This window comes from Petaurus breviceps, unplaced genomic scaffold, assembly GCF_028583685.1.
Source record: "Petaurus breviceps papuanus isolate PSGF00001 unplaced genomic scaffold, PetGlider_PUasm1.0 582, whole genome shotgun sequence".
NCBI lineage: Eukaryota > Metazoa > Chordata > Mammalia > Diprotodontia > Petauridae > Petaurus > Petaurus breviceps.
In genome coordinates this window covers 15043134-15065005 of record NW_027186390.1, presented here as the reverse complement: position 1 = coordinate 15065005, position 21872 = coordinate 15043134, and the positions used below count along the sequence as shown (strand labels likewise).

Here is a 21872-nt window from a genome sequence, read left to right as displayed (position 1 = left end):
CACAACCCCTTGCCCTCCCCCAAAAAAAAGAAAAGGAAAAAAAAAAGAAAAAAGTATGCTTCAATTTGCATTAAGATTGCCATCAGTTCTTTCTCTGAAGGGAGACAGCATCTTTCACCATATTTTTTATCAATTCCAGGGAAAGTAAGGTTCAGGTGTTCCCCCCATCTCTTCCATCTTTCCCTCTACTGTACTGTAAAAGCTCTTTTGCATCTCTTTTAAGTGAGATAATTCAACACATTCTATTTTTCCATTTCCCCTTCTCCCAGTCTCTTTTTCATCTCAATTTTTTTCTTTTAATTAAATTTTATGTTTATTTTTAGTTTACATCATTCACTTCCACAAGGTTCTGAGTCACAAATTTTCTCCCATCTTTCCCCTACCCACCACCCTAAAACAGAGATCCCACTCTATACCCCCTCCCCCAATCTGCTCTCTCCTATCTCCTACTCCATCCCCCCTCCGATTTTCCAGTAGGGCAAGATGGATCTCTATGCGCCAGTACCTGTGTATCTTATTTCCCAGTTGCATGTAAAAAAAATAATATTTTTTTAAAAACATTTGATTTTAAAACTTTGAATTCCAGATTCTTTCTCTTCCTCCCTCATCACCCACCCTTGCTGGGAAGATAAACAATTCAATATAGGTTGCACATGTGTAGCTACACAAAACATTTCCATAGTGAATATATTGTGAAAGACTGACTATATTTCCCTCCATCTTATTCCGAACACCACTTGTTCTATTCTCTACTTTGACCCTGTCCCTTTTCAAAAGTATGTGCTTCTAACTACCCTCCCCTTCATCATCCACCCCTCTCATCCCCTTCCCCCCTACTCTCCTGTAGAGAGAGATACCCTATTTAGTGTGTATGTCATTCCCTTCTTAAGACAAATTCAATGAGAGTAAGGTTGACCCATAACCTTTTGCCTTACTGTTCTTCCCCTCCATTGTAACAGTTTTCCCTTGCCTCTTCTATGAGACAATTTACACCATTCTGTCTCTCCCCATCTCCTCTCATTAAATTCCTCTCTCACCTCTCACTTTTACCTTTTAAATATCATCCCTCCCTATTCAATTGGTCCTGTGCCCTCTATGTATACCTGTACACATATATACACACACTCACATATGTATTCATATATATACCCTCCTATATAGACATATGTGTGTATGTCTATATAGGAGGGTATATGTATGAATATACCACACACATTTATATTTTCAACTATTCTCATACTGAGAAAAGTTTCATAAGTTACAATTATAGTTTTTCCATGTAGGAATGTAAATAGTTTCACTTTGATAAGTTCCTTATGATTTCTTTTTCCTGTTTACCTTCCCATGCTCCTCTTGCTTCTTGTATCTGAATGTCAAGCTTTCTATTCAACTGTTTTTTTCATCAAGAATGCTTGAAAGAGGTAGCACAGTGAGTAAGAACACCGGCTCCACTGTTGGTACGACCTGGGGATCGAATCCGGGCTCCGACACTTAGCTCCCACCCAGAAACACCTGGCCGTGTAACCTTGAGCAAGTTACTTAACCCTGATTGCTTTAAAAAAAAAAAAAAAAGAATGCTTGAAAGTCTTCTATTCCATTGAATGACCATATTTTCCCCTGAAACATGATACTCAGTTTTGCTGGGTAGGTGATTTCTTGGTTTTGAACCCAGCTCCTTTGACCTCCGGAATATCATATTCCAAGCCCTTCGATCCCTCAGTGTAGAAGCTGCCAGATCCTGTGTTATCCTGATTGTGTTTCCACAATATTCAAATTGTTTCTTCTTGGCCCCATGTAATAGTTTCTCCTTGATCTGAGAACTCTGGAACCTGGCTATAATATTCCTAGGAGTTTTCTTTTTAGGATATTTTTAAATAGGTGATCAGTGGATTATTTCAACCTCATTTTGCCCTCTGGTTCTAAAACATCAGGGCAATATTCTTTGAGAATTTCTTGAAGGATGATTTCTAGGTTCTTTTTGTGGTTGTGGCTTTCAGGGAGTCCAATAATTTTTAAATTATCTCTCCTGGACCTATTTTTCAGGCTAGTGGTTTTTCCAATGAGATATTTCACAATGCCTTCTATTTTTTTATTCTTTTGGATCTGTTTAATAGTATCTTGATTTCTCATAAAGTCACTAGCTTCCATTTGCTCCAATCTAATTCTGAAGGAATGATTCTCTTCAGTGAGCTTTTGAGATTCTTTTTCCACCTGGAAAAATTGGCTTTTAAGGCATTTGTCTCCTCGTTGGCTTTTTGGGCCTCTTTTGCTATTTGAGTTAGTCTATTTTTTAAGGTGTTATTTTCTTCAGTCAGGTTGTTGATTCTCTTTTTCATGATTTTCTTGCATCATTCTCATTTCTCTTCCCAATTTTTCCTTCACTTCTCTTATTTGGTTTTCAAAATCCTTCTTAAGCTCCTCTATGGCCTGTAACCAATTCATATTGTTCTTGGAAGGTTTTGTTGTAGGAGTTCTGACTTCATTGTCTTCCTCCTATCCCATTCTTTGATCCTTTTTGTCCCCAAAATAGGAATCCAAGGTTTGATTGCTTTGTTTCCTTTGCTTGCTCATGTTGCCACTCAATTACTTGATTTTTTAGCTTTTTGCCACAATAGAACTCTGCTTCCAGAGAGGAGAGCTTTGTCCCAAATCACTGGGGTTTTCTCAGCTGCTGGAGCTATTAGTTGGCTGCCCTCTCAGAAGCCTCCACAGGCTCTGGCCCCTGGTCACACACCCCAGGACCTCTACCCTAGACAGCCATCCAAATCCAAGCAGGTTAAAGCAAGAGTGATTACTGCTCAGAATGGCCGCTTGGTCCCCCTACAATCTTCAGGCCAGGAGCTCTGAAGCAGCCACTCAGTAGCAGCTGCCGCACCTCAGCCACTTCTCCCTCTGGTGGTAGAGGCTGGACCGCACTCCCGGACCCCTTCTTCCCAATCCACACTGACGTCTCACTTTGTCTTTGGCATTTATGGGTTGAAAATTCTGAAAACCACCATAGCTGCTGGTGATCCACTCTCCTGAAGTCCCTCCCACCTCAATTTTTTTTTAGATATCATTCATTCCATCATATTCCAACTTAGACCCATGTTCTCTGTCTATATATATATATATATATATATATATATATATATATATATATATACACATATATATAAAATTCCTCCTAATCACCTCAGTAAAGAAAAAATTCTTAGGAGTTACAAAAGTATCATCTTCCTATGTAGGAATATAAACAGTTTAACCTTATTGAATCCCTTATGATTTCTCTTCCCTATTTTCCTTTTGTGCTTCTCTTGAGTCTTGTATTTGAAAGCCAGATATTCTTTTCAGCTCTGGTCTTTTCAACAGGAATGTTTGAAAATCCTCTATTTCATTGAATATCCATTTTTCTTTCCATGAAGCTTTATCCGTAGTTTTGTTGGGTAGGTGATTCTTGGTTGTAATCCTTGTTCCTCCACCCTCTGGAATATCATATTCTAAACTATCCAGTTCTTTAATGTAGAAACTTCTGAATCTTGGATTATTCTGTTATCTTTAGGTTCATGATGTTTGAACTGCTTCTTTTTGGCTGCTTTGCAAGATTTTCTCCTTGATCTGAGAGCTCTGGAATTTGGCTATAATATTCCCAAGAATTTTCATCTTGAGATCTCTTGTAGGAGGTGACTGGTAGACTTTCAATTTTCATTTTACGCTCTAGTTTTAGAATGTTAGGGCAGTTTCCCTTGATAATTACTTCAAAGATGATGTCCAGGTTCTTTTTTTAATTATGGCTTTCAGGTAGTCCAACAATTCTTAAATTATCTCTATTTGATCTATTTTCCAGGTCAGTTGTTTTTCTAATGTTTTCTATTTTTCCTTTCTTTTGATTGTTTTATTGTTTCCTGATGTCTCATGGAGTAATCAGCTTTCACTTGCCCAATTTTAATTTTTAAGGAGTTTTTTCTTCTATGAGCGTGTGTGGCAACTGACAGGATATCAGTGAGGTGTAAAAATGATGGCAGCTTTAGAAGTGGGGAGAATTTGGAGGTAAAGATAATAAGTTATTTTGAGTTTGAGATATTTTTAGGACAACCAGTTTGAAGTGTCTAATAGGCAGCTAAAGATGTGGATGTGGATCTCAGGAAAGAGTTTTTATACATACCTGCATCTATATGTATGTGTATATGTATATTATATGCTTAAGTACACAGTGTGCATGTGTCTGTGGTTAGAGCAAAAATATACATACAAGACATATACTGTACTATGTATATCCAGCTCATCTCTCTCCTGAGTTCAACTGCCACACTGCCAACAGTATATTGGATATTTCAAATGATGTCCCACAAACACCTCAAACTCAGCACGTCCAAAACATGTTATCTTCTTCCTCTCCTCTCCCAAGGTCATCATAATTTTTACAATCCCCAAGGTTCACAACTTTGGCATTATTCCCAAGTCCTTCCCTCATTCACTTTTGCTTCCATATACCAATGATATCCAGTTAGCTAACAAATCTTACTTTTTCTATATCTACCAAGTTTTTCACATTTGAACTCTTCTAATTATACAGTAACCACCAGAAATCAGGGACTTATTACCTCTTATCTAGACTAGGTCTTCTAATTGGTCTCCTTGTCTCAAATATCTCCCTACTCTAATCTATGCTCCAACAATCTAACTTTTCCTTAAGTGACGACGTGACTTTGTCACTCCTCTATTCAACAAACTCCAGTGGTTCCTACTGCCTTAGGATAAAATATTAACTTGCTTGGCTTTTAAAGTGTTTCAGAAGTTGGCCCCAACCAATCTTTCTGGCCTTGTTATACATTATTTCCCTTCCTGTACCTCTATGACAGTCAAAATGGACTTCTCTCTCTTCCTCATGAAGGAAACTGTATTTATCTCCATGTTAAGTGACTTGCCCAAGGTGTAACGCTAATGGGGATTTGAAGATCTTCCCTGACCCTTGTAAGCAAACAGACAGATACTTAGCACCTTGTTTCAAGTTCATGATTGTGTCAAGTATTAAGATCCAGAACTTGTGAATCCCACAGTGGAAGGAAATCGCTGATATAACAGGATGGGGCGGAATAGGGAGGAGCTAATACCATATATAAGGAAAAGCCCAAACTAGAGAGCCCAAATTGCTGAGAGAAAGAAAACTGCTAGGATCCTGAGAACTGGTATGAATTGAGAACAGAATGGAGAACAGAACTTGTGGTGGCAGAACAGAGATCTGAGAACTGAGAAGAACTGAGAAGAGAATTGAGAAGAACTGAGAAATGAGAAGACAGAAGAACTGAGAAGGGAGCACTTGTGGTGGGGAAGGAGAAAACTTGTGGTATCCCAGCACTCTATTTGTCTGTTCTGTCTGTGTTGATGTTTGTTTGTGATACTTTCTACAGAAGCCCTGGGACCTTACTGGAAGCCCTGAAAGAGGATTTTCTGGTTGTCTATTTACAGAAGTCCTGAAGGAGGGTTTCGGAGGTGCTGGGATTTTACTGATGATTTGTATTGATTGCTTGGACCTTGTTTGTGGGTCTTTGTTGATTTCTATACTGATGATCTGTGTTGAGTTCTCAGACCTTGTTGGTGGGTCTGTGTTGATTTCACAGGCAGATAGTGAACTGATGATGGTGCCGGCAACGTGCATGAATGTTGTTTTGGCTCTGTTAAGCTTTGTCTTCCCAGAAACAGGAACTGTGAAGGACTTGAGTGGACTGGACACTGTGAGCTTCAATAAGGAATGAGAACTGGACAAGGAACTGGATGAAGAACTGGACAAAGAGCTGGACAAGGAATTGGGAGCTGCCTGTCTTTGAACCCAGCTGACAGTTTTGTAGATTTGGGCAGGAGCTGGGACCATGGAAGAAGAACCATGGAAGCTGAGAGCCAGCCTTGAGTCAAGATGAAAAGATCTCTTCTTGGGTACCTGATGCTGACTGAGAAGATTATGATTTACTGTGACCTGGGGTGGAGAACTTTGACGTTTGTACTTTGTGTCCATTAAGGACGCAAACCTCCTTAAGGATGACTGAATTAAGGATTTACTAAATGATTGTACTTTGTTTAAAAGTATGTGGCCACTTTGGTGAAAACTATGTGACTATTTTAGTGATGAGTTGTCATGTCATAACACTGTGAATGCTGTACTTTGATTTCTGTGAATGTTTTGCCTTAATTTACTGCTGAATAAATAGAGAGTTCACTACACTACACAATTAGAATGTTGAAGCTGTTCACAGTAGCAGTCCTCTGGAAAGCTGCTTGTGCTTGGCTTTATACAAGGTCACACTGCTAATAAGTGTTAAAGTGTCTGAGGCCAGATTTGAACTGTGCCACCTAGCTGCCCCTATTTTCACCTAAAAAAAAAAATTATTATTGGCTGAATAAAATGAGTATTCCTATATGGAAAGTTTCTTCAAAACAAGAAGGGGCTGTCTATGAAAATGTTTATCACATCCAGTGTGATTTTCCTTTTAAGCATATATTCAAATAATGTCCAGGGGTCTAGAAGGCACAGCATTAGGGCAGATGGTAAAGTAGGGAGGACTTAAGAACATAGCAAAAGAACAGATCCTAAGGCCTGTTGCTCCTCCATCTCACAGGAAGGCTTATAACTGGTGACACCCAGCTCTTCCAAGTAGTATGAACAACTGTACTGCTATTCCCACCTACCTGCCCCATGAGGTGAGAGTGGTCTAGAATAGTGGAAAGATGGACCAGTAAACAAAAGGGAAGCTCTACCCCATCTCTTCTCTGGTGAGGTCTCAGAGTCAAGGGTGCTTATGAGAGGGATAAAGGAAAATCAAGGGGAAAGGTTTCCATCTCCCAAAGTAAGACAGATAGGGCACAGACATCTGGGGTCCTTGAGGAATGCACAAAGGAAAGGATGCTCTACTGTTAGGTCTTCATTACTGCATGGGGTCTGAAATGTCCAGGAATTTGATGATGATGTGTGTGTGTGTACGTGCGTGTGTGAGTGTGTGTAATTTATTTATGATGACAAAAATATCTGTTGACTTGTTTAGTCATGCTGTTTCTGTGTTGTTGCATAATTAATGAATAGTAGGGCTGCGATTTACCTGTAATGTCCTCACTAAAAGTCCAGTACTTTCCCCTTTACGTGATAAGCAGCCTTATGTGAGCAAAACAGACCAAGTCAAGTCAAGCAATAGGCATTTATTAAGTACCTATTATTAATTTAGTAATCAAAGCAATTAATTACTGAAAGGCCCTTGTTGGGTCTCAATCTGATCACATGAAAATGAGAGGGTTGAACTGAATGGCCTCTAATATCCTTTCCAGCTGTGGCTCTGAAATCCTATAATTCTAATCCTTTGGTCTCTTTTGTTTCTTAATCATGAACCATATTTTTCAACATCTCTTATGCTGATTATTATATCTGTCAGATTATCAAAGCATTTAATTTATTATTTCAATCAGAGGGCCTTTTAAAAAAAATTCTTCGCAAAATTTATCTATCTCCTCAATAACATAAACTCCAACCATCTTCATAGTCTTCATGTTTTTGCTTATGAACAGCACTGCAAGGCAAGATAAGCAAATGTTTCCCTAAATTAAGTTTCTTGTTTTCTTTGGAGATAACAATGAAATCAACTCCACTAATGAGCAACTCCTTTATCTGACTATCTCCATAGAAACTATATGAGTAAGCATTATGTCTTCTGGTTTCTTTTACAATGAGAATGCAAATACTGATATAATTCAAGTTCTCCAGTAGTACATGGAACCATAAATTGGTGGATAATGATCTTTCAATTAAGGTACCAATTAAGTAGCTTTTAACATAATTTGTGCAGTTCTTAGCACTACCTGGCCCCTTTTCTGGCACAGTGCCACAATGTCCACAAAAGAAGATAAGAGAGTCCATGGAACTGAATGCAATTCATGTTTTTCTTAATTTCATGGTTACTATGGCCAAAGAATTCATCACCTAATGGTCAACTTACTGACAATGATCTTCTTTGTGCTTAGGCAGACTAGTCCTTGGAAAATAGTAAGTATTTCACAATGAATATACTCTACGCTTTTCCCTGCATGGTATAGCATAGCTAGGTGGTGCAATGGACAAAGTACTGGGCCAAGAATCAGGAAGACTCTGAGTTCAAATCCAGTCTTAGAAACTTACCAGCTAGTGTGACCCTGGGTAAAGTTACTTACTTCACCTCTGTTTGTATAACTTTCTTTATCTATAAAATGGGAATAATAATAGCATCTACCTCCCAGGATTTTTGTGCACATTGAATGAGATAATAACTGTAAAGTACTTAGCACAGTGCCAGGTACATATTGGTACTATGTGAATGTGAGCTATTATTATTTATATACTACTTGTATAGTTTTTGAGAATCCACAGTTACCTCCATGTCATAATGAGGAATCAGAGTATGATTTGATGGTGAAATAATGATACATAAATATAAGTTACTGAAACAAATACTTACACGGTTAATTGTTCATCCCACTTTGGATTAGAAGAACTACTAGATTTTGCTGTTTTCTTAATTTCTCCATCTACAGATAATTCTGCATAGATAGCTGTTCCAAACCAGTTCTTTTTTCTTTTCAGTTTGGCACTAGAAACTGATAAAAACATTACAATTACTAAAGTATATATCTTACAAAAAAAATATGTATATACTATATGTTCTAAAGCAACTAGTGTCCTATATGTCTCAGAATCTGACAGAAGGACAAGTATGCTGGTTAATGCTCTTCTCAAGGACTTTTAACAAATATTATCATGCTATATGAAATGATGAATATGAAGAATTAAACAAAATCTAAAAGAAATCTGTGTGAATTGACATAGAATGCAATAAACAGAACCAAAAGAATATACACAATGATTGTAAGGTAAATGAAAGGATCACTAAAAACAAGCCAAATTCAGAGCAACTGAAAAACCAGTAAAGGTCCCAAACAACATTAAAAAACAAATAAACAGACAAACATCTTCCCTCTTCATAGATGAGAGGCAAGGGACTACTAGAATAGAATATTATATATATATATATATATATATATTTCCAGAGAGTCACTGTATCAGATGTTTTTGCTAAATTATTTATTTTTGTCACAAACTGTTCAGCCTTTCTCCACAAAAATAGCAAAAGCAGTCTTTTTCTCGAATTTCTTCATTTCCCTGAAAACTAAGGGACTATCCACTTGTGGAGAAAGGCTGGACAAATTATGTTATGTGAACATTATAGTGAATATGATGAATAAGATCTAAGAAATGATAGAGGAGGGCAGCTCCAGAGAAACCTGGGAAGGCTTATAGGAACTGGTACAGAATGAAGTGAGCAGAACCAGGAAGACAATTTATATAATTACAACAATACTGTAAAGACAAATAAATTTGAAAGACTTAAGAACTCTGAATGAAACATGGTACCCACCTCCTGAAAAAAAAAAAAAAAGAGGTAACATAATCAGGGTGCATGTTGAAAATTATTGTTTTGGGACTTGGCTAAGTAGAAAATTTGTTTTGTTTTGCTTGACTATGCAAATTTATTACAAAGGTTTTATTTTTCTTTCTTTTTCAACCCGGGGTGGGGATGGGGGTTGTGTTGCAAAGTAAGAGAAATATATTCGAGAAACACAGCATACTTTTAAATTTGCTGAGTACTTCTCAAATTATTCTTATTTGCTCACACCAACCCTGTGAAGTGACTGCTTTTCATTTCTCCATTTCACAGATGAGCAAACTGAGGATGAAGAATTACATGACTTGCCAAGAGTCATACATCTATAAAGTATCTGTGGCAGGGTTCAAATTCAGATCTTTCTTGACTCTAAGTCTAACATGCTATCCACTATACAACCTATCTATCTAATAGTTAAGCAACTGTAAGCTCCTTGGGGGAGCTTATTTTTTTTCCTCTTCTCTGTTTTCCATTCTCTCTTCATATCCCAGGACATAGATAAGTTCCTTTCAAGTAATAGGTTTTTAATAAATGTCTGCATAATTGGATTGACTACTGTGACTCCTTTCAGGGAAGATAAAAACCTCTTTTCCCACCCTCAAATTCCCTCCTACCCAGATTAAGCATCATAAATGTACTCTTAAGACGTCATTTACCTTTAGAGAAATGTTTTTTTTTCTTTTTTCTCTTTTTATTCTTTGTTATGGGAGAAGTTTTCTAGGAGGGGAAGGGTGAGGGAATTTTTAGGAAATATAAGTGATGCAAAAACAGAAGATATCAATAACATTTTATTTTTAATAAAAAAAAATCACAGCTATGGGTTAGGGAAAGAAATTATTAACCAAACAAGAAATTAAGGTGATCACAAAAAGTAAAAAGAAAAAAGATAATTCTAATTGTATCAAATTTTAAAAATTTTATATAAAATCAAAACAGGTAGGATAAGAAAGTCACCAAATGGGAAAAATAAATCTTTGCCTTAAATATCTCTGACAAGCATCTCATATCCCAAACACATAGAAATAACACAAATATTTAAGAACAAAAGCTATTCTCCAGTGGAGAAGAGGTCAAAGGCTATGGATAAATATTTCTCAAAAGAAGACTCGCAAACTATTAACAACCATATGAAAGACTGCTCCAAATCATTAGTAGTAAGAAAAATGAATATCAAAACAAGTGTAAGGTTTCACCTCATATCCAGAAAATTTGTAAAAATGACAAAAGAGGGAAATTTATCAATGTCAGAAGGCTGAAGATCGAAGATAGGCAGACTAAGACATTGTTTGAAAGATACATTCTTAACCATACTTTGCCAATAATTATTTAGTAAATTAAAATTAATTTTAAGTAGGAAACCATACAACTAGCTCACCAAGAAAAGCACTGCTCCAAAGTGTCCCATGTCCACAAATGATCACTACCAATTTATCAATACCAAATTACAAAATACAAATGTCCAAACAGATCCCTCAAGATAATTTCAGCTCAGCACCACTTCCTACTTCTACCTTGCTTTGGCCACTAGCCGTGTCCACTCTATTTAGCTTACTTCCCACTACCTACCACTAGAGAGTCCCCTCTGGCTCACTTTTCTGGTTTCTTTAACTCAAAATTAGCTATCGTGTCCTCCCTATGTCTTTTCTTCTCCAAGTTAACATTCATATCTTTTTCAAATAACTGAGCTTAAATAAACTTACCATAAAGTTTGTTTTCTCCAGATACTATCAAGTTTATCAATATCCTTTTATAAATGAGGTATGAGGTATGATTTAACCAGAAGAACACTTTGATATTACCATCTTCCTAAACCATGACTCACAAAGTAGCCTTAAACTATACTAGTTTTCTTAGCCACCATATCCTATTGAGTTTCAAGTTCACTAAAATTATAAGTTTCTTTTCAGGTGAACTGAATTGCAAACAATATTCTCTTCAAGGAACAGCTGGGTGGCTCAGTGGATAGAGTACCCTCCCTAAAGACAAGAAGACTCACCACCTTCCTGAGTTCAAATGCAACCTCAGAAACTTGCTGGCTAGGTGACCCGGAGCAAATCACTTAACCTTAACCCTGTTTGCCTCAGTTTCTTCATCTGTAAAATGAGCTGGAGAAGGAAATGGCATGCCACTCCATATTTCTCTCAAGAAAGCCTCAAATGGGGTCCTGAAGAATCAGACACAATTGAAACAAATGAAGAACAATAGAAATTCTCTTCAAACCTTGGTTTCTACTCTTGCTTTTGAGGTTTTTCTATATTGTTGTCTGCTACAAAGATATTAACACACTGATGAAAAATTAAAGTAACTCATGAAGTAACTGATATTACACCTACAGGGCAGATCATAATTTCTCAGGTCCCTCTTGGCCATACTGGGCATCCTGGCTCTCAAACAGTGTAAGACCCAGACAGGAACCACATACAAGAACACAGGAAAAAAACTACTTGCCATACAAACTCCTAAGTGTCTACCTGCCCAGGAATACAACGGTTATACACAATAATATCCATGAAGACAGAAAGGAAAAAAGCACCACAGAAACTACAACCAATACACTACAGAATTGTTAAACTCTTACCCGACAACCATTTTCCTACTTACAGAAGGGCTGTGATAATCAGGCCAACATATACCAGCAGTTCAACACTTAAGGAAATGTAAGTTTAGCTTAAATACCTGATCCTGATCTATGCTACCTATGGGCAGTTTCTGGTGCTCATTTCCATTAAAAAAAAAAATCAGTGAAATTGGTCTGTGGTTTGAAAGTTACTGAACTCTTCGCTTAATCATCATATAACACTAAGCCCTAAATGTATTACATGATCCAAATGCGTCACATCATAAAAAACAAAAAGAGGATAGATAAAGGAGATACCTTTCAAACTATGGCTGTGGGAGGAGAAGGAGGGGGAACAACACCACACTTAATTAAAGATAAAAAAGGAAGAATGTTTTCAATTACATAAAATTGGAAAGCTTCTGTTCAAGCTAAATTAATGGTGTGAGAATTAGAAGGAAAACAGTTAACTGGGTAAAAATCTTTGTAATAAAACACTCTGATAAAGGTGTAATATAATACACAGGGAAATAATATAAGTACATATGAATAAAAGTCATTCATTCCCTGAAAGATAAGTGATCAAAGGATATGAAGAGACAATTTCAAAAAAAGAAGAAATGCAAGTTATTAACAACTGTATGAAAGAATGCTCCATATCACTACTAAGCAATCAAAAAGTATTTATTAATCACTTATTACATGTCAGGCAATGGAGTAACAAAACTCTTTACCTCAAGACACTTAGATTCTAATGGGAAAAATAACATGTAAATAACTAGACACAAACAAGATATATACAGAGCAGATGGGAAATAATCTCAAAGGGGAAAGTACTAGTAGCTGATGGACTGAGAAAGGTCTTCTGCAGAAGGTGAGATTTAAGCTCATTCTTGAAGGAAGCTAGGAAAACTAAGAGGAGAAGGAAGATCATTCTAAGGATGGAGGACAGATGAGATGAAGACTTCTAGTGCTATTTGTAAAGAATAGCAAGTATAACAGCATAAGTGGATTACAGATTATGTGAAAAAGAGTTGGGGTTTTTTTGTTCTGGAAAAGAGTTAATTTTTTAATTTTAAAAAATGCTATTTATGTTACTATGTAACATGGGTAAATTATTATTTTTAAATGAATACTTATATTAAAAAGTTATCAGCTTTAATTTCTAATATGGCTAATATCAATAAAAATAACCTACACAAACAAAATCTCTTCGAAAGTCCTCAACAATTTTTCAGAGTATAATGGGATCTTGAGACCCAAAAGTTGGAAAACAATATCTATGCTGTGTACCAAGCACTGTGCTAAGTGCTGGGATAAAAAGAATGGCAAAAATTCTTGCCACTCTCCTGCCCTCAAGGAGTTAACAATCTAATGGGTAGAGACAACATGAAAAGAACCATATATAAACAAGATAAACACAGGATAATTAGAGATAATATCAGAGGGAAGGTACTGGGATTTGAGGGGGGAGGGGTTGGGGAAGGCTTCTGGCAGAAGTGGGATTTTAGCTGAGACTAAAGGAAGAGAAGAGGTGGAAACAAGGAGTGAAGTGGTGGAAACAAGGAAGAAAAGAATTCAAGTCATAAAGGACAACCAGGAAAAATGAATTGGGTGATGGAACGCTTTTGTGTTTGGAAGAAGCCAGATCACACATAGTTTGTGAGAATGAGCAATGGGAAGAATGGTGTTGCCCTCCACAGTAATAGGGCAGTTAGTAAGAGGAGAGAGTTTGGTTGGGTGGTGGGGAGAGGGAATAAATTCTATTTTGAACATATTGACTTAAAGATATAAATGGGACATCCAGTTCTAGATGTCCAACCAGAAGTTGGAGATGCAAACCCAGAGATCAACAAAGAGGTTATAGTTGGATAAATATATTTGAGAATCATCTGCATAGCAATGATAATTTAACCTGCAGATAAGATCAAGCAAAGTAGTATGGCAGGAGAAGGAATGAGGGCCCACAATACAACCTGAGGGGCACATCTGTGTTTGGTATGCATGATCTAGACAAAGATCCACTAAATGAGATTGAGAAGGAGCAGTCAGATAGGTAGGATAATCAGGAGAGAGTGGTGAAGAAAACCTGCTTAGTGAGAAGAATATCAAGAACAAGGTGACTGGCAGTGCCAAAGACTAGAGAAGTCAAGAAGGAAAAGGACTGAAAAAAGGTCATTAGATTTGGCAACTGAGAAATCATTAGTAACTTTGAAGAGAGCAGTTTCAGTTGAATGATGAGGTTGGAAGACAATCTAAAAAAAGTTAATAAGAGAATGAGAAGAAATCATGAAAAGGAGGGGAGATATAGGACAATAATTAGTGGGGATGTATGGATCAAATAAAGGTTTTCTGAGAACTGGGGAGACACGGGTGAGTTTGTAAGTGTAAGTAGGTAAGCAACCAGTACATAGGGAAAGATTGAAAATTAGTGAGAAAGTGGGGGTGGAGGAGGAGACAATATGCTAGTGAAGAAAGTGTTCCATGCATCTCAGTTTAAAGTTTATTCTTAATAAAAAATCTGGAAGTCAAATAGGAGAGAAAATGAGCTGAATTTGTTCAAATGGACAAAAGTGGTAATTTGGGTAGGGAGGTGAAGAACCAAAGTCACTGATTAAAAAAAAAAATCACTGAATCACAGTGATCTAATGCTTTCATTTAATAGAGAAGGAAAATGAAGTTGAGAAATTAAATAAAGCAGTTCTTGATCTCTTTGTCAGTCTGGACAGTATGAACTCCTTCGATTATTTTCAAACACAGAAAATAAAATATTTAGTTTCACAAAGAAAACCAATTACATTGCAATAGTTATTTAAAAACAAAAATGAAAATGTTACAGGAACTGAGGTTAAGAATACCCAGTAAAGTGACATGTCTATGGTCACAAAATTATTAAGTGGTAGATAAAAGAAATTTGACTCTTTAAGTTCTGCAGAAGTCTTTCTAGGACAACTATTGCGTAGAAGAAATTCAGAATGGCTCAGCTCAAGTGCAGCCACTACTATAGGATGGCCAATTCTTAAAGTCCTGTGTGTGCTGCCCCTAAATGTCTATCTAACTCTTTAAACCACTGGGAGGGATCTGAACATGTGCCAAAGAATAGTGAGAGAATTCTTTAAAATGGATCATTAAGCGTAAATAAAAATCCTACAGGTACTTGGGTAGCATCTCCACTTTCACCAGGAAAAAGTAGAACTTGATGCCCCAGAGGGCTCTAAAGTAGGTCAGAGTTGGAACATGGCCTTGCCCTTACAATAGTCATACAAAAGCACTGAGCTGATCTTTCAAAGGTGTTTAAGTTCCCTCACATATTCAGTGGCTCTCATTTTGAAGTATGACTTGCACAGTACTAAATATAGATGTGTTCTTAATAAACAGCTTATGATAGTATCTAGATATATTTATCCAAGTACTGATTACAGAGATTACAGTAAGGAATATCCAACAAATACAAACTAATACACTGAAACAGGTACCTTGTAAAATAGAGTTAAGAAAACCTGTATTCAAATATTGCCTGACAAACTTAACTCTCTATGTGAACCTGGGCAAGTCACTATGACTCTAGGTCTGAATTTCTAAATCTGTCAAACTGAGATACTATACTAACCTCAAAGTGTTGCCACGGTATGTAAAAACCTTAAAGTGCATATAAATTTCTGAGGTTATATTATTATTCAAATAGAATCAAATCTGAACTAACAGTCACAGAGTCTAAACAAATAGCTATAAATATAGTGAACTTACCAGTCACCTGAAGTTGTGATCTTCCATTGTGGTTATTACTAGTATCAGACCGTGGTGAAGCTGTGGCCATTTCCTAGTATTCAGTTTTAGCCTATTGTTTTTAAAAGAGAGAGAATGTATTCATTTGTCATAAAATATATATTTGGGTGATATTTAACTTACAACATATTATTTGAACCCTTTGAAGTTAGAGTAAGCAAGAATCTATACCTGAGGATAATCTCTCTTTTCATATATGTGTAAGTGGCAATTTATATACATACCAGATAAAATAAAAATTCATATAGGATCATAAATTCGGAGCTGGAAGGGGTATCTGAGTTCATCTAATCTAATTTCCTTATTTTACAGAAGAGGAACTATGTTTTAAAGACAGTAAAGTGGCCTACAAAAGTCACAGAGATAAATAAGTAGCAGAACCAGTATTTTAAATGAGTTCCTCTAGCTTCTGATGGAAAATTTAGAACTTTCCACTGTACCACTCTATCTCCATGTCTGTATGAAATACATCACCTTAAAAAATCCTACGGTCATTAAGGAAACAATTCCAGAAGATGTCTGACCATGAGCTTAAGTGGAGCTGGTGATGCATATAAAATCAGCTACATCTTCTAATTAAGTATTTTCCATTTTTCTACAGGAAAAGTACTTTCTCTATTCAAAAACCATAGAATTATGAGATTACCACTCATTTTTCTTCTTTGTCGAATAACAGGGAATTAGATACCCAAAAAATGGACTAGTGTAAAAAAAGATATGTTTTTTTTGGAAACAGAAATTAGAAGAATTTGGGGGGAGCAAATTCATGGGAAAATTAAATATGAACAATACCATTCAAAAGCACCATTTATAAGCCTTGAAATTATTAGCCTATGCATATCAATCAATCAGAGCATTTAAGTTCCTAGGTACTAGGAAAACTAATATAAAAATGATTAAGTCCCTGCCCTCAAGAAAGTTTACATTCTCTTGAGAAGATACATATTCACAAGATAAGTAAAAACATTGTAAAAGCATGCCTTAAACCACTGTGAAACTGTGACTGGCTGTATGTGCACATAAAAGGGCCAGAAAATGGGTTGATAAGCAATGACCATGACCTTGAACAATCTCTGCTACTTTTCTCCTTAAGCCAAAGAATGAGGAACAATGAGGTTTCAAAATGAGAGTATTCCAAATCCCAGAGCTGTTTAGTAATTATTGGAAAAATAACCATTAACTGGTCTGTAGTCTATTTCTCAGATTCCAAAACTGGGAGGTATGAGCACTTGGAAAACACTTAACTGATCAAATTCTTAGAGCAGGTACAAACATTCTGTAAATGGTTCTGGTCTTTTAATCAAATAATAAAGAAGACCTTCTCTGGTTGTCTGCATAGCCAGAACTGTGGAATATTCAAGTGAAAGTAGTTGACAAGAACCTATCCTTTATTTTTTGTCTTTTTGTCTCTTCCCTACATGGTAGTGTTCTCGAGAAGTCTTGGAATATTCCTATCCAAGATCAACACATGGCCTTGGAGTATAGATTTCCACTCTTTGTCTCTTTGTGTTTGTTTTTTACCTGTTTCTAGAGGAAAGAAATTGGATCTTACAACCTTATGGGTTTTTTAAGTTTAGAAATGGCACATTACATTGAGCACTGATATTATTTCCTTATCTATAGAACCTTTAAGCACTTTGTAGTCAAACTGATAATTATTTTTCTATGTTTGTTTTTATTTACCCTTTCAGAGAAAATAATTGCTATTCCTTTTTTAAAAATCTGCCTGAATAATTCTGCTCCATAATAACTGAATATTTCAAGCATATTTTTTATAAACAACATATAGTTAGATTTCATGTTCTAATCCCTCCTATCCTTTTCTATTTTGTGGGTGAATTCATACTTTTCACATTCAGAGATATGATTGTTAATTATATTCTCCTCTAACCTATCCTCTAATTTTTTCTTTCCTTTGCTCCAAGACCCTCTTGCAAAGGAGGGGGAGAAAAGCAACTAATCAACATTAATAGTGTGCAACTATAATATTTGGTCACTACAACTTTGTATCTTTACCAATAAACACTAATCTCTAGTTCTCATGCTTTTTTTTCTCCCTTTATAAAACCTGTTTGGTGATCTAGCCTTTGAAATTTACTTCAGAAAATTCCCTCCCACTAGTCTCAAACTCTTATCTTTTCATAGTATATTGTTTCATGATTGAGTTTAATGCATGTCTACATATAATGGTAAATGGAATTTGAAGATCTTCCCTGCTTTGAAAATAAACTCTGCCCACAATAGGTTGAATGTAGTCACATGGAACCTGTGGTAGGAGTTTTCTGAAGAGTGCAGCAGAGCCCACAGGAAGCTGGTAATCAGAGCTAGCTAGACTGGGAGGACAGGACACATCCCAGGGAGTCAGTCAGGCTTGTGAGTAAATACTTGCTTGTGGGAAGGCTAAAGGATGTTGTGGCTTATTAAGTTCTGTGCTACTATGATGGAATCAGCTTACTGGATTTGGGATTTGGTTTTCTGGTGTCTGAATGTTTTGGTTCTGTCTGTTATATGCAGAGTCTGTTATATTTTGTGACTGAGCACCATGCAGGTATATTTATAGTGATGGTGGGAGCTGTGAATATTGCATTGGCGCTACACTATACAAAAACCTGTGTACATGTAATGCAGATCATTAGAAGATGCCAGCTTCCCCTAACCCTTTCTCTATTTTTGAATATTCTTTTTGTGTGTACCAATTATTGAAATAGTAAATTTCTCCCTCTTCTTCCTGATTTCTTTTCCCCAAATGGTTAACTTTTTCCTGCGCTTTCTTTTAGTGTCCTCTATAACTCATACATCTTCTTAATCTACAGAATTTGTTAATTATATTTGTTACTTTATTTACTCATTTATCTGGTGGGGCTTCCTTTTTTTAGCACTTGCAGACTTTACCTTGGCTTGCATTACACTTTCCTTAGTATTAACTCTTTCTATACCTCCACTGGCTCCTGGCTTTTTGTTTAGATCTTTACTGGATGTAGTTGTTTACTTCTGATATTCTTATTAATCTGCTGGGGGACAGGGAGAAGGATGTTTTAGGCTTTTCTACAATCACAAGATCACAATCTCAACAACGCATATTAAAAAAAGAAAACAGGAAATAGGAGAGTCAGTCGTTTTGCTGTCTAAAGCCTCTGCCTGCCTTCCAAAGGGGATTGATGGGTGGGGCTGGGTTCCAGCAATGGTATCTTGAACAAAAGATTATGACATTGTTCAGTGGATCAAGCTGCAGTCAAGCAAAGTTGAACCAAGGTAATGAGCTGTTTAAAGTTTGGTACCTGGAGACTTCTGAGTCACACATGACCAAGATAGAGTACTACACTATTTTAAATATCGCCTTTAAATATCTCCAAAACAGAAAGTATAAGTAAAGCAACTTTAGTTGTTTTCATGGAATAGAAAACTAGACATCCAAAAGAAAGCTTAAAAACCAACAAACAAAAAAAGCCAATACACACCTACAAAGAACCCATTGAACATCCCCTCCCCTACCACCTACCATGATATCAATAACAAGGCTACACACAACAGAACCAAGGAACCAACCTATGGGCTTGCAATAAGACCAAACCCCACAGCCTGATCCCTCTTCTTCCCCTTTCTAATGCCATGAAGATCTTGACTCTAGATCCGCAGAAGTCTGCTGGGGCTTGCTTGGGTGGCTATCACCATACCAAGGTTCTGTGCTATAAACATTTCTACAACAGAGCAGAAGAACATAGGACATAGGACAGGACATGCTTCTACGCTTGATATAGAGCTCAATCTTACCCCATTCCCAGAGCCTCAGAGAGCCAAAGTCCAAATGATAAAAATCATCCTAAACTGTAATAGTACCAATGTGACAGCAGTATGAAGTGCTTGACCAGAGAAATGGGTAGGAATGGAAAAGGTACTTTGTGGGAGGATGGCTATGTGGCACTCTACTAAGTCTTAGGGAAAGAGCCCAGCAATACTTGAGGCCAGTTCTGTACCCACAAAAGTTGCTTGGGGGCAGAAATGTAGATTAATGTACCATGAATGGCCCAGCATGCAAAGAGGCAGTGCCTTTTTGAGAACCAACCGCCAGGGAAATGACCATAAGAGAGAAAGGAAACATAAAGAGAGCAACTGATGAACATAAGAAAAAAAAAGACTAAAATAACCAGACTTCAGGAAGAAGAAAACTCAAATTAAACATAAGCAGATAAATCAACAGGGAAAGTATTAGCTGTAGAAGAAAATATGCCTCCAGCTGTAGTAAACAAGTTGAGACATATATAAGTATAAACTGCAAAATATAAGAAAATGACCCAATACATAATGAAACAGGACCCTATGGAATTCAAGGAGAATATGAAACCAGAGCACTTTGTTTCAGAGTGGTTTAAAAGAAATAAGAATTTTAAGAGGAGGATACATGTTCTGCACAGTAAAAATTAGAGAGAGAATAGAAAGATAGTTATCTGCAATGACATGGGCAGCTAGGTAGTACAGTAGATAGAATGTTAGACCTAGAGTCAGGAAAACTCATTTTTCTTAGCTCAAATCTGGCCTGAAATGTTGACTAGCTGTCTGACCCTGGGCAAGTCACTTAATCCTGTTTCCCTCAGTTTCCTAATCTTTAAAATGAGCTGGAGAAGGAAATGGCAAACCACTCCAGCATCTTTGTCAAGAAAACACCAAATGGGGCCAGGAAGAATAGGACACAACTGAAAAATGACTGAACAATATCTGCAATGACAAGCCTCACCCAAAAAAAACAAAAGAGATACATACTAGGAATGAATGAATACAAAAGTCAAAAATAATCTAGAAGATGAGAAGTAAAAAACAGTAACATTAAAAGAAAATATGATCTCTATACAAGCAAAATGTATCGATCTGGAAGACACAATGGCTAGAGACAACAGATGGATTAGAGGTGTCCTAAAAGAAAATGACAATTCAAAAACCTAGAACACTATAATGCAAGAAATAATATAAGAAAACTGCCCAGAGTTTCTAAACACAGATGATAAAATACCAATTGAAAGAACCATGGATTGCCTTCACCTCCGTAAAAATGCCCAAGACTGCACACACGGTAGATAAATTTAACAATTCAATTAAGATAAAAACAAATCCTGGAAGTAATTAGGAAAAAGGTCTTCAAATACAAAGGAAAATCCATTTGAATAACACAAGAGTATTCTGGACCCACTAGAAAACACAAAAGAAAATGGAATATGTTCTAAAGAGCAATGGAATTCAGGATGCAGTCCAAAGTGACCTACCCTGTAAGTCTGAAGATGAGGTGAATGTGTGATATGCCTAGATCAAATAGAGGCACAACAAAGAAAGGAAGGTGACTCCTGTGGTCTCTCAAGAATAGAAGAGCCTGCAGGGGACTGAATGAGGAAGAGGAGGGAAGGAGTGAAAATGAAAGGGAAAAAAAGAAGGCTTTGTTTTGGTGCAGGTAGGCAGTAATGTTTTGTTGCTGGTAGGGAGTAATGAATACTCCCATGGGTTGTGAAGGGAAATGGAGATGTTGTACTGGTTGTTATTCGTGGGAATCTTGTGCTTGAAAAGATCACTCATCCTACCAAAGGGGAAGAGAAATTCCTGGGAGGCAACTGGCACCTGGGGGACTAGAAGGACATAGACCTAGGGGGAAAATTTTGAGGCAAGAACGGTAGAGATCAATGGTTAGCTGGATAATCAGGGACCTGATTATGGTAAAGGAGTCCTACTATGGGACAAGGTCCTCTGTGACATGCAAGGATTGGCAGTGTTCTGGGACAAGAATACAATGGAAAATGGGAATTCAAGTTCTATAAGGCAGTTGCAGAAACTGCCTAGAGGAAAGAGCTCAGAATGAATACCTCAGAAGTTTTGATTCCATGAGTAATAGAAAGCAACTAGTTAATAGGTAATAAACCAGAAAGTAAATGTCAACAACAGAGAGAGAAATCCTCTGGAAAGGGATTTGTTGTTGTAGTTCATTCAGTCATGCCAGTCATGTCTAACTCTTTATGATCCCATTCGGGGTTTTCTTGGCAAAGACACCAGAGTGCTTTGCCATTTCCTTTTCCAGCTCATTTTATAGATGAGGAAACAGAGGCAAACAGAGC

The 21872-nt window shown here is 36.8% G+C and overlaps 1 protein-coding gene across 8 annotated transcripts in view; it reads right to left on the bottom strand.

The window, feature by feature from the left end:
• The window catches only part of WWP1 (WW domain containing E3 ubiquitin protein ligase 1), a 147311-nt gene that overhangs the window by 82418 nt on the left and 43021 nt on the right, over positions 1-21872 (bottom strand). For 6 of the 8 annotated variants that reach the window (XM_069103611.1, XM_069103614.1, XM_069103612.1 and 3 more), the window contains 2 exons: positions 15742-15832; positions 8454-8592 (listed from right to left, as the gene is read on the bottom strand). In XM_069103611.1, coding sequence (XP_068959712.1) covers positions 8454-8592; positions 15742-15811 — 209 coding nt within the window. In that variant the 5' untranslated portion in view covers positions 15812-15832. Of the gene's footprint in view, positions 1-8453; positions 8593-15741; positions 15833-21872 lie in introns of those variants that run through there. The other 2 variants (XM_069103616.1, XM_069103617.1) reach the window with 2 other exon arrangements.